Here is a 14,080-nt window from a genome sequence, read left to right on the forward strand (position 1 = left end):
ACGCCTAAATTCTAACCTGGTTCCCCGGTCGCAAAGCCTGCGGCTCTGGCCGTAACACCATATTCTCTCCCCTAAGTGCAACATATAATCAAGTGATCAACTGGATAAAAAAAAAAAATCAATAGAATGCAATAGGCCTAGGGGCAACACAAACCATGTACTAAGTGGAATGCAAACCAAGAATGCACCCCTAGGTAAGTGTAGTGCAGTGGTCTCCAAACATTTTATTACTGTGCCCCCCAGTTGAAAAATAAAAATTATTGGGCCCCCCCATCAGAATTTTTCACAATTTTGTTTTTAAAGATGGCAGTGTTGAAATATGTGCAGAACTATTTAAACATTGCAGTTAAGTACTGGTACCTTTTTATAAATTCAATAACATGCTTCTGCTTAAAACAAAGCCCTCTTATCTGTATAATGCTTCTTTTTGGCCAGAGCCTGGCACCCCCCCTGGGATCACTTGAGGCCCCCCTAGGGGTGCCTGCCCCCCAGTTTGAAGACCTCTGCTGTAGTGTGTATAGGGTTGCTGGGAGTGTAAGAAAACACCAAGGGGGTAAAGGAGACCCCCAACCCAGGACCCAGGAAAAGCAGGAGTAAAGTACTACTATTGCCCACAAAACACACTAAAGTCGTGATAAAGGATTTTGCAAGGACAACAACAGATTGCAAAGCACTGAAGACGGATTCCTGGACCTGAAGACCTGTAAAGGAAGGGGACCAAGTCCAAGAGTCGCTAAAGTGTCCAGGGGGGGCAGGAGCCCATTAAACCCCGGATGAAGGTGCAAAATGACTGCCTCCGGTTGGAAGAAGATGCTGGTTTTGCACCAACGAAAGGAGGTAGGAGGTTCTGCTTTGTGCAGAAGATGTCCCACGGCGTGCTGGTGGATGCAGAGTTGTTTCCTTGGCAAAATACAGCAAACAAGCCTTGCTACCTGCAAGAGTAACGGTTGAAGAAAAGGGGTGCTGCCCAGGAAGGACCAGGATGTTGCCACTCAGGAGATGAGATAGAGGGGGCCCTCAGCAACGTAGAGAGCACACTGAAAGGAGGGAAGCACCCGCAGGAGCCCTTGAACACGGGTTCAAGAAGACTGAACTGGGCGGTCGTCTCAACACTGCAAAGAGAGGTCCCACGACACCGGAGGTCAACTCAGGGAGCCGCGCATCGCAGGACAGAGTGCTGGTGACCTAGGCTCGGCTGTGCATGCAGGGGTTCTTGGAAATGTGCACAGAAGCCCCTGTGCACAGGATTACTGTCTGGGGAGGGGAAGCAAGGACTTACCTCCTCCAAATTCGGATAGTTGGACCACTGGACAATCGGGTCACTTGGGTCCACCACCTGTGTTCCAGGGGCCACGCTCGTCAAGTAGAGAGGGGACCCAGTGTACCGGTGAGGCTGTAGTTTGTTGCCTGCTGGAGCAGGGGGAAGATTCCGTCGACGTACAGGAGATTTCTTCGTGACTTCCAGTGCAGGATGAAGGCAGGCAGCCCCCAGAGCATGCACCATCAGGAAACAGTCGAGAAAGCCGGCAGGATTAGGCGCTACAATGTTGCTGGTAGTCTTCTGGCTCATTGTTGCAGTTTTGCAGGTGTCCTGGAGCAGTCAGCGGTCAATCCTTGGCAGAAGTTGAAGAGAGAAGTGCAGGAGTCCTGATTGATTCTTGCAAGTCGTAATCTGAAGAGAAGCCCACAGGAGAGTCCCTAAATAGCCCTGAGAGGAGGATTGGCTACCTACCCAGGTATGGACCTATCAGGAGGTGTCTCTGACGTCACCTGTTAGCACTGGCCACTCGGAGGCCTCCAGAGTTTCCCCACACTTCCGAAAACAAGGTGGCAGAGGTCTGAGACACAATGGAGGAGCTCTGGGCACCACCCCTGGGGTGGTGGTGGACAGGGGAGTGGTCACTCCCCTTTCCTTTGTCCAGTTTCGTGCCAGAGCAGGGACTGGGATTCCCTAAACCGGTGTAGACTGGCTTATGCAAGGAGGGCACCATCTGTGCCCTTCAAAGCATTTCCAGAGGCTGGGAGAGGCTACCCCTCCCTAGCCTGTAACACTTATTTCCAAAGGGAGAGGGTGCAACACCCTGCTCTCAGAGGAAATGCTATGTTCTGCCTTCCTGGGACTGGGCTGCCCAGACCCCAGGAGGGCAGAACCCTGTCTGTGAGGTGGCAGCAGCTGTAGCTGCAGTGCGAGCCTCAAGGAGCTGGTTTGGCAGTACTGGGTGTCCATAGTGGGGCCCCCAGGGTATTGGGGAGCCATGGAATTGGCTCCCCAATACCAGATGGAATGGGGGGACAATTCCATGATCTTAGACATTTTACAAGGCCATATTCGGAGTTACCATTGTGAAGCTACATATAGGTATTGACCTATATGTAGTGCACGCTTGTAATGGTGTCCCCGCACTCACAAAGTCCAGATAAATGGCCCTGAACTATGTGGGGGCACCTTTGCTAGTGCAAGGGTGCCCTCACACTTAGTAACTTTGCACCTAACCTTCAGCAAGTGAAGGTTAGACATTTAAGTGACTTATAAATTACTTAAGTGTAGTGAAAATGGCTGTGAAGTAACATGTGCATTATTTCACGCAGGCTGCAGTGGCAGTCCTGTGTAAGGGTTTGTCTGAGCTCCATACAGGTGGCAAAAGAAATGCTGCAGCTCATGTGGATCTCCTGGAACCCCAATGCCCTGGGTACCTAGGTACCATATACTGGGGACTTATAAAGGGGGGGGTCCAGTATGCCAATTGAAATTGTTAAATGTAGTCACTAGCCTATAGTGACAAATTGAAAGGCGGAGAGAGCATGAGCATTGAGGTTCTGATTAGCAGAGCCTCAGTGACCCATTTATTCACTACACAGGCATACAAATTTAGGCCACAAACTATGAGCACTGGGGTCCTGGCTAGCAGGATCCCAGTGAGACAGGCAAAAACATACTGACATACATGTAAAATTGGGGGTAACATGCCAAGAAAGATGGTACTTTCCTACACTGCACACCCGGTATACAATGAAAACCCATTGCAAGGTGCAGCTCCTTTATTGGCGCTGGGTTCTTAGGGTTCTTGATGAACCTACAAGCCCTATATATCCACACAAACAGAAGAGTCCAGCAGACGTAACGGTATATTACTTTTGAAAAGATTACATCTCATGAAAAAGTAACAGAGAAAAACGTGGAGAAAAATTGCTGTTTTTGTACCTCAATTTCAATTTCTATTTCAGCTGTTATTTTCTGTAGGAAACCCTTGTAGGATCTACACAAATGACACCTTGCTGAACTCAGAATTTAGTCTTCTTTTCAGAAATGTTGAGCTGTCTGGGATCAAATTTCACACCCATTTCTGTCACTAACTGGAAGGAGGCTAAAAGCACACAAAAAAATAGTAAAAATACAGTATGTCCCAGTAAAATGCCAAAATTGTGTTAAAAAAATGTGGTTTTCTGATTCAAGTCTGCCTGTTCCTGAAAGCTGGGAAGATGGTGAATTTAGCACCACAAACCCTTTGTTGATGCCATTTTCAGGGGGGGGGGGGGGGGGGGGGGGACGTATGCTTTTTTCTGCAGCCCTTTTTTCCCCAATTTTCTGGGAAAAAAACAAAACAAATAAAAACAACATTTTAGATGGATTTGGGCTAATGTCTTGGTCTCCTCCAGGGGGACCCACAAACTCTGGGTTCCTTTAGAATCCCTAGGATGTTGGAAAAAAAGTATGGAAATTTGGCGTGGATAGTTTATGTTGACAAGACGTTATGAAGGCCTAAGTGCGAATTACCCCACATAGCCAAAAAAGGGGCTCAGCACTGTGTGTAAAAACTTACAAACTCACTAAAATAACAAAGGTTACAGGGACGTTATAATAAGGTTCAGATTTTACACACATAAAACCCCAGAAATTAAGCAGTTATAGTTAGTTATTTCAAGTAACTATAACTCGTGCCCTAAGGTATCTATAACCGACGCCCTCACCATTCACTGCTAATTACCCCTGATAATACATCACTCATGACATCTTCTATGACAACAGTGATAATATCATCTGTAGTAAAAATATTGATGACAAAACTGAGCATGGCAGGACACGAGTTATAGTTACTTGAAATAACTATAACAACTGAATTTCTATGGTTTTGTGCACGTAAAATCTGAACTACAACGTCCCTATAACCTTTGTTTTTTTGCGAATTTCTATGTTTTGTTTTAAATTCTATTTCCTAACTACAACGTCCCTGCAACCTTAGTTTTTTTTCAGTGAATATTTTATATAGGAGGCTCTATGCGTGACTGCGGGCAACTCTGAATAAAGAATGGATTGATCAGCATACAAATGAATTAAGAACCAATGCATTCCACAAAAAGACAAATCTGCCTAATAAAGGCCTTGTGCACAGAAAACGTTTTTGAGCCTTTGAAAATCAATATAAAGTCAAACTGCAAAGTAGCTTCACCTTCCAACAAGTTTGAATTGGCAGAGACCGGTATTAATATTTCTCTACTCCTCCCAAGAACAAAACAGAAATCAACAAAATCACGCTTATAATGAAGAGATGGTGAATTTTTTGGCCATGGCTCCTAACAATATTGATAAACAACCCACATGTCAGCTGTGTTCAGCATGAATGAATCTGCCATTAGTGTGGCAGACAAATGAGAACGTTGTTTTCATAGGTGTACTATTCTCAAAACAATGCAAGTAGTATACTTGAATAAGAGACAAAACAGGATGGCATCAAAGCTATACAGCTTCATTATTTTACGCTTCTGCTCCATTAATTGCATTTAGGATGTATGTTAATCCCGGTTTATAGTTTAAAATATGTTGCGATTTTTAAAAATATATCATTCACAAATACTTCTTTTCAGCCTTCTACTTTCTTATCTCCTGTAAACAAAGCAAAATTAGATACTTAAGCACCAAGTGCCATAGCTTTAGTCATATCTAAGTTAAAAGGTTTGAACTGCAATAACTTGAGTGTACATTTAAATTCCGCTGGAGGCCTAGTTTTTTAAGAACCATCCGTAATGATCAAACCATCTGCGTGCAACAAACACGGCACATGAGAGCCATCAAACATTTTTTGGGGGGGGAATGGAAGGTACGGGGAGTATTGCCTATAAAAATTCTAGGTAAGTCTGTCAAATAACCAGAACGTAGGTGCCAAGACACAACCCTTTTAAATAAATACAATTATTGTGTTTTACTTTGTTTACTAGACTAGGTTCTGAATAAACTTATTTATGTATTGAAACATTACTTACTTAACAGCAGTTAACATTTTGAAACGCTTTTACACAAGAATACTCTAAACAGTGCTGTGGGACCCAGGAGGATTAAAAACCAATAAGAGGGCAACCGGACCCTGATCCCTCATCACGAGCCTACCCATAAACATCCTCGAAAAAAACATGACTGTCTGGGAAGTTTTCACCACAGACGAAACAGCCAACAACATGCAGACTCTGGGTCTCCAACAGACCCTTGACCCCATCACATCTACAATATGGGTGCCTTCCCTACCAGCGAAGTCCTCACCTGCATCCTGAACAACTCCATCACCTCGGAGACATTCCTGAATGCCTGGAAACACGCAACGGTCAACACACTGCCTAAGAAAACTTCAGCAGACCCCACTCAACTAGCATACCACCGTCCAATCTCCCCGTACCATACCCAGCCAAGTCATAGAGAAAGCCACTCGCTCTCTACCTCAACACACACCAGCTCCTAGACACCACCGATCCAGATTCCATCACAACTACATTACCTGGATCGCCCTCATCACAGCTACAGATGACATCAGGCTGATCCTTGACCGTGGAGATACTGCGGCCCCCATACTTTGACCTCTCAGCAGCCTTTAATACCCACTCCACCCTCATCATAAGACTACATGAAACAGGCATCCAAGGACCTGTCCTCAACAGTGTCTGTTCCTTCCTCACAAGAAAAACCCAAAATGTCAACCTGCCACCCTCCATGTCGGAGGCACGAAACTCATATGCACAGTCACCCCAGGGTCCCCCCTCAGCCTGACACTTTTCATCATCAACATGAATCTGCTGACAGACCTCATCAGATTACACATCATCAGCAAACTCTCCTGTGCAGACGAGCCCGAACTGATACTCTCCCTGCCAGACGAGACCTCCTCAACACCAACTTCGCCACCTGCATGTCTAAAGTGGCCACTTGGATGAAATCCAATTACTTTAAGCTCAATACAGACCAAAGTGAAGTGGTGATCTTTGGGGAAAAAAAGCCTTTGCCTGGGACTCCATCTGGTGGCCAACAATCCTCGGCCCCACATCCACATCCACACCCACACCTGAAATCTTAGAATCATCATAGACATCAAGCTCAACATGAAGGCCCAAGTATACACAGTGAGCTCCACTTGCTTCCAAATCCTGAGGATGCTGTGAAAAATCTCCAAATGGCTTCCAGTAAACACCAGGTAGACAGTTACACATGGCAAGATAACCAGCAGTATTAACTACAGCAACCCACCCTACACTGGAATTCCTAAGAAGCTCCTGAACAGACTCCAAAACATCCAAAATGCTGTGGCAAGGCTCATCCTCAACCTACCTGGCAGTACTCATATCACCCCACATCTCAGAGAACTTCACTGGCTCCCCATACACAAACAGAACCAGTTCAATCTGCTCACCCACACATACAAAGCACTACAAAACATGGGCACTGCCTACCTCAACAGCTGCATACACTTCCACCTACCACCAAGGCACCTCCGCTGAGCTGAATTCTCAAAAGCACACGTAGCCAACATCCAAAAGCAACAGCTAGAGATCAACCTTCTACTACATGGGCCCCAAGGCAGGGAATGACCTCCCACCGCACATCAGAGCCTACACTTCACCTCTTGAGTTCTGCAAGGAGCTGAAGACCTATTTTTTCTAATAATCACTCCAAAGAGACAGCTGCCGTTTTCAACTGCAAAGAGCCAGAATACCTTCATGGGTGTTTACCGAGCTATACAAATACACAAAGTAGTCATGTAATGATAAATGGCGCTGATGTGAAGAACCACCATCTACGTTACTAGCATTTCAAATGTTTAGGGTTTCCACTGGAGTGGGTCTAGGATGTTCAAGGGCTAGAAAACACAGGCATCACATGGCGATTTGGGGGTGGCTAGATCATGGCAAGATGATCCCAGATTCAAAGTAGGTGTGTAGTAATGTCAAAAGCAAAGTTTATTGTCTCGAAAACAGCGTCAGTAGTGGATATAAAGTCTTGTTATATCTTACATCAAGTCATTTTATGACATGTGAAGTAAAAGAATATCAATCCATTACTAAATGTAAATGAGGAAAAGGCCAGAAATACTTACTATAACAAGCAAGGACGTTAGTCCACCAACCACTAAATTGATTATTCTATCCTGAAATTCAAAATAAAAGTAATTAGGGCATGCTTTTCACAATTTGTATTTGCAGTTTTCTTAAACACAGGAAACTGGAGGTTTTACTAATTTCAATGGTATTGCTTTCATGTAACAAAATGCCAGGCCTCTTAGGCTAAAGCAACTGAAAAATTGGATTACCCAGATGATGAAGAACTGGCAGAACCAATATCTTCCTGGTTACGTAGTTATAGTACGACTATGTGTTATGATAATGTTAATGGATGATGGGTACCGTACTAGGTATTTGAGATCCAAAGGGGGTGGAACATGACACGGAAATGCTTTTCTGCCAAGACTAATTCTGATTTTGAATGTTTTATTAACTTTTTTTTTTTAGCAAAAAGTAAGAAAACAAGCCTTCATGGTCATTGTTATCAATACGTGTTCATACAAAAGACAATTTGGAACACACTGTCAAATTATATAAAGTATGTATTCTGGCTAATTCACAGAATAGAAACTATTCTATACAAAAAGAAGAAAAACGCATGGGAATAAAATGCAAATAGGAACGAAAGTGGAATAACATATGGAAGTCAAATAACATTCAATTACATAAGATAATCGAAAATGAAAATAACTAATGTACAAACGAAAAGATCTAGTCTATATACATACTCAGACAAAAGGCAACTTTGATAGCCTTTAAATGTAATACATTTTTGTAGCTCCACCCTTTCTCCGAGGACCTTTATGGCTAGGTTTTCAAAGGGAAATTCATGAGATGCCGTTTCTCCTGTATTCAGGCACCTTGCTGAAGATGGAGCCTTTTTTCCTAGTAAAGTTCTCTTTCGTTATATTTTACAATTATGGAATGAATGTAATAATTGACGAGATAGCAGTGTGTCTTTATTGAGCGATCTGTGCAATAAAGCTTGCTAAAGCAGGCTTTCCTTTAAGATTAGCGTTCCTTCTAGGAGCAGTTAAAGACAGCACCACCAGAGGAGTAGCTGTGGCTAAGTAAGTGTTGATACCAAATTAGATGTCTGTCCGTTTTCCATAACGTAACCACATGTCAAATATTAGAGTTAATGTAAATCCGTTATAAAATGATACTCTCAGATGTTAACAGTGACAATGTTTGTGAGGAGTGGGGATGTAATTGCTGTCATCAATATTCTCTTCTCCGGATTACCACTGCTGTTGGAGGATGTGGGGTTGTACTTTTCAGAAGTCAAAGCCTCAGAATGGATAGTTTCATCCCTTCCCCCTGAAGAGCTGTTTCCATGCATGGCTTAGAATGGTTTCTCTACATTGTCATATTTGAGGTTCTGCCTTTCCAAAAATCGAGCCTTTGGATTTGTTGCTTTGGATGTTGTTGAGTGGGTAAGGTTGACGTGATGTCAATGGTCCATGACTTTACAGCACAGGATATATAGCAGACCATTGGCAGAGCTTGAAGACTTAGTTGTCAGACTATTGCTTTGCCGGCAATGTTGAAGGAGTTGTAGAATGGGCAAACTGAGGGAGGGGTTTGGGGTGGGGTGGGGGGGGTGGTGGTAGGGTGGGTTAGGGAGAAGGAAAACTGCAAGTTGATTTGACCTATTGCGTTCCGTGAGACCCAAGGGCCTTTAATTTTTTTTAAGGAAACCAAAGAGAATCCAGTGCTCGACAAGCAAGGCATGGGGCTGTGGAATATAGGACTTTGTCCTTTTTCGCAACTTCTGAATCTTCAACATGCCACGCTTAGTTATTCTATAACTGCACAAATGAGATTGCGGTCCAGTCAAAGTTCTCATTTAAAACTGTTAGGTGTCAGTAAGCGGGCATGGTGCCAGTAAACGGGCATGGTATTTAGGCAATCTTTGCTCCAAACATACTCCTTCTTGTTGCTTTTGGTAATCGTTTCTTTAGACTTGACTCATTTGCAGCCAAACTTGTTATTGAACTGGCCTGACGTTTATATTTTTTTTTAACGGTTCTGTTGCTTGCTTTGCTACATTCATGCTCACATCTTACCCCAAACCTATTCCTGAGAGTGGAAGCAAATTTGTGCCTTACCTTGGTGGAGTCCCCCTGACCAGACCGTTATGGGATTATGACTTGAATCTTGTGGAATCAAAAGTCCCCAGCTTGGAGAGTACAACATAGGTCAAACAAAGCAAAATGGGAAAAATCATATTAATCAGGTTTGAGGATTGGGTAAAGGGATCCTGGAGAAGGAATGCCCTAATAGCCAGAATCCCAGCAGCAGATTTGCTGGTCAAACCGTGTACAGTAACTGAGACAATCCCAATGTGTTTACCACAGAAAGATGAAAATGTGAATTTACCACAGAATAGGACTAGAGGCAAGGCTCACTAGTTTTCATTTAGGGCCCTTAAACCTAGGTATTATCTAAAAGCAATTGTTTGTTTTCAGGATTTCTGTGTTAATAAAATTGTTCTACAAATAACAGAAAAAAAACAAATACAGGCTGTAGTAAACTACAAGTGTTGAGATTTTCCACATTTTAAAAATGTAGATGGAGATGCACTTGAAGAAAGACGTTTATGCTGATGGTTTTACCCATGTCAATTGTTTCTACAAGCAGCTGAGATTGGCAACTTACACGCGTCAGGGATGTATACTTGCACTCCTTCTCTTTAATTTCTTTTTGGCTGACCTACTGGCAGAACTGGACAAGGTGAACTCACATTCACCAAGGCTGGGGCAAACTGCCATGACAAGCTTGATGTGCGCTGATGATCTCATCCTTTTTAGTCACACTAGAATAGGCCTGCAGAGGCTCCTTAACCCAACAGATGATTTCTCTGGAAAAAATGCTCTCCTAATTAATTTGAATAAATCAAAAATCATGCCCTTTAAGAAGACTGGGCAACTGCCATATCAGTGGTATTTGGGTCATAATAAGGTTGAAACAGTGCACAAATATAAATACCTAGGGGTTCTTCTTGACAGCAATGGCTCCTTCAAACCCCATCTGGAGTCCCTCAGTCGGAAATCCAATTAATACCAACAATCACATAAGGCAGCGAAGTTCTAAGAGGCCGTGGCGACGAACACTTGGACAAAATGATCACTAAGCTTTTCAAGAGGTTGTTCAGCTTACCAAATTATGTTTCACCGGCTCAAGTTTGCCTAGAATGTGGCATGGTTAGGCAGTCTCTAGCAAGGAAAGGGGCATTTATCAACTTGAGCCATAAGCTTAAGGTAGCAAAAAAAAAAAAGGCTCCCTAAGCTCTCTTATTTGGGTGGAAATGATTTCGGATCCAACCTCTGCCTTCCGTCTCTACCTAGAGTCCTCACTGACAACATTGGGCCTGGTAGATCAACTACTCCAACTGAGCTCACATCAGCTTGTCAAACGTGCAACGAAAGTAAGTGTCAAGTCTCTCTCACATCTTCAGGACAAAGAGGCTTTATCGAAACGAAGCCATGCCTGGCTGGTTCTGTCATCATACGTCTCTCTAATCCCACAACTATATCTGGGAGCAGCAGTTAATCCATGGATTCAAGCAGCCTTTATGAAATACTGAATGGGCTGCCTTCCAACATATGCCCAACTTCCTAGGTGGAAGGGAGTCAACACGACGGACACCTGTCGATTATGTGGACTGGCTCTGGAAACCCTGATCCATCAAATATGCCTATGCAAAAGCAATGCAACAAATTGCAACAGGCTCCTACGACCAGTTTGGTTTAAAGGGGGCTGCGTAGGTTCAGACCAGCAATATTGGCAGGCTTTAAAGGGAACAACGTATAGCTCAGCTGCAGACTGGATAAATTCTTGGATAAATTAGGGTGCCTTCTCCAAGAGACTGAACAAGCGAAACAAACACGCACAATCAGCCTGCAAGCAACGTTGTAGTACTCCGCAATTCAGAACATTTTAACTCAAATCGATTATATTACTGTATTTTATGATTCCTTGTTTTGTTTTTTGTTTTCTTTCTTTTTCTCTCCTTTCTTTGTTGTAATGGTTTTTACTGACCGAACACATGATAAATAAAATACAAATATAACTTACATAAGAAACCTCCATTTAAGTTTGATAAGGTCAGGGGTGGCAGAAAGCCAAGCTATGACATGGCCACTTAAGCAGTGTGGTACAACAGCTCAATGGGAAAAGCGACAAGCATTCTAATAATTCAGCAGTCACTGTTGCTCCCCTGTCCTGCTGAATAACTGATGCAACTGGAGAGCAGAGGTTGAAGCGCAGAGACAACGCAAAAGGCCTGAATGAAGCCTACCCACAGGTGTATAGATCAGAGCTTTGCAGCACTGGGCGAGGTGTGCTGAGCGAGCGAGCTTTTGAGTGGTCTTCAAAAGCGTCTGGTGTACTAGTTCATTTTATGCAACTGTATGAGTTAGCGGATGTTTGGCGGGTCCTGCATGCTACACCCATGAAATATACGTACTACCTATTGATATGTGGTGTGAGCTCCTGCATCGACTTATGGCTGGCCATGCAGTCTATAGTGGCAAAAGTTCAATAAGTTAATAATAGGTCTAGATCCCTAAGGGACCACTCTCCTGCAGTATTGTATCTCCGGCAAAGGTTTATTTTTGGTAGATTCAAGAGATCAAAGTTACAAGTTTCAGTTTTCCGTTCTGAAATCAGGGCTGATATTGTGGACTACTTTGTGCTGAATGAGGATTCGGTCTCTGATGTGGGGATCTTGTGGTAAGCATTTAAAGCATACTTTTGGGCATATGTATCTCCAAGAGGGCAGGCATTCTAAAATGATTGCACATGTGACTGGGGTCACTGGAACAACAAGTTAATTACCTTTGGTAACACCGTATCTGGTAAACTATCTAGCCGCAGATTGCTTCCCTTAGAATAATCCCCAATTCACAGACTGTTTCGAGAAGTTTTTTTGAACAGCATCCTAGCACGCCCATAGGTGGTGTCGTTTGGCTAGGCGGCGCCCGCGACAGAAATAATGTGCGTGGTACCTACATAGGTGCTACCCCGGTGTGTTGACGTCACTTACTTTCATTACTTTCCACGGCAGGAGCATAGTGCCACGGGGAGAACTGACCACTGGTGTGAAAAAACTAAGACCCTAAGAAGGGTGTCCCTTATGCTGCAATTGGCTCAGAGCGGGAAGGACAGGAGGGTCGGTAAGGAATCTGCGGTTCTATAGGCTCTACAACATATGGCGTTACTGAATGCAAGTAACCTGTTCCTCTGATAGAGACTTCTAGCTGCAGATCCTTCACCTTAGAATAATAACCCAAGCAATGCCTCCATGTGAAGCCGATTTTACATGAAGTACTACTATTGGACTGAACAGCACTGTGCCCGTCAAGACGGACCGGAATGTCTAGAAAGTAGTGCTTGATAAACATGTGAAAAGATGCCCACGTTGCTGCCTTACAGATGTCCGGGACAGTGCCTCTGCGGGCTAACGCAGTGGTCGCGTTCTTTCATCTGGTAGAATAAGCATACAAACCCACCAGGAGATGCTTCTTGGACAATGCATAGCAGATCTTGATGCAAAGCACTTTCCATCTTGAGGTCGTCCATTTCTTAACCAAACAGAATATATAATTGACCCAAACTCTTTTGTGCAGTCAAAACAGAACACTTTTTATAGCTCCAGACAGTGAAGTCTCACTTCAACTTTGGAAGGCTAAGGCAGAGCCAAGAAGGGAGGCAGAGTGATTTTGTGGCCTACATGGAAGGGAGGAGGCATGTGTACAGAGGACCAGCTTGTCTGGGTAGAAGGTGGTGTTGTAAATGCAGAGTGTGCCTACAATTCGCCTAACCTTCAGGGTGATGTTATGGCCATTAGCAGGGGAGTTTTGATGAAGAGGCTCCAATGGTGCACACTCCAAGATAGTGAGAACAAGCTTCAGATCCCACTAGGGCATGATGAATGGCTGGGGTGGGGGGAATGACTGGTGTTTGGGGGTGGGGGCACGTGCTGTAAGTCTTTAAGAAACTGAGACATATCAGCTAACTTAAATAAGGGAGGCTGGTCTAGCAACCACAAAAATGCAGAAATACCTCAAAGATAACTTTTAACTGTGCCCTGAGCAGAGCACTGCTTGCCAACGATAGAGCAAACAGAATAACCTTGGATAAAGTTGCAGAAAGGACAGAGGGTGATGTGTGAATCACGCCATACTACAAACTTATCCGTAAGGTAGGCGAATACAGACTAGGTGGATGGGTGACTGACTACTAGAATAACATTATAGACTTCACTGCTCAATCTCCACGCATGAAGGTGAAGTATTTGCAGGTTCAGGTGCAGGACTCTCCCCTGCTGCTGCAATAGAAGATTCCTTCCAAGAGGCAGCTTGACTGGAGGACCGATGGTCATGCTCGACAGCTCAGGTTACAAGACTTTCCTCGCCCAATCTGGAGCCACAATACTAACTTTGGCCCCGGGATTCCTGATTTTTTTTTTGGACTCTGGGCAAGAGTTGCCTTGGAAACTCCAGCACAAAACTGCTGACGAATGCTCTTGGCAGTGGATATCAGATCTAACTAAGGCACTCCTGATTGCTGAAAGAGTATTTGCACCACTTCCTCATGGAGCCACTTTGTAATCTGCTAGGCATCTTCGGCTGAGTTTGTCTGCCCTGGTGTTCAGAGAGCCTGTCAGGTGTTGAACCGCTAGGGAAATTATCTAGCATTCCTGCCATGCCCAGAAAAACAGAGCCTCCTGACAAAATGTCTCACAGCCCTACCC

The 14,080-nt window shown here is 44.0% G+C and overlaps 1 protein-coding gene across 1 annotated transcript in view; it reads right to left on the bottom strand.

The window, feature by feature from the left end:
- TMEM243 (transmembrane protein 243) overlaps positions 1-14,080 on the bottom strand; it is a 184,626-nt gene that overhangs the window by 69,527 nt on the left and 101,019 nt on the right. Inside the window, exon 3 of the mRNA XM_069228720.1 lies at positions 7,356-7,406. Coding sequence (XP_069084821.1) covers positions 7,356-7,406 — 51 coding nt within the window. The remainder of the gene's footprint in view (positions 1-7,355; positions 7,407-14,080) is intronic.

This window comes from Pleurodeles waltl, chromosome 4_1, assembly GCF_031143425.1.
Source record: "Pleurodeles waltl isolate 20211129_DDA chromosome 4_1, aPleWal1.hap1.20221129, whole genome shotgun sequence".
Lineage (NCBI taxonomy): Eukaryota > Metazoa > Chordata > Amphibia > Caudata > Salamandridae > Pleurodeles > Pleurodeles waltl.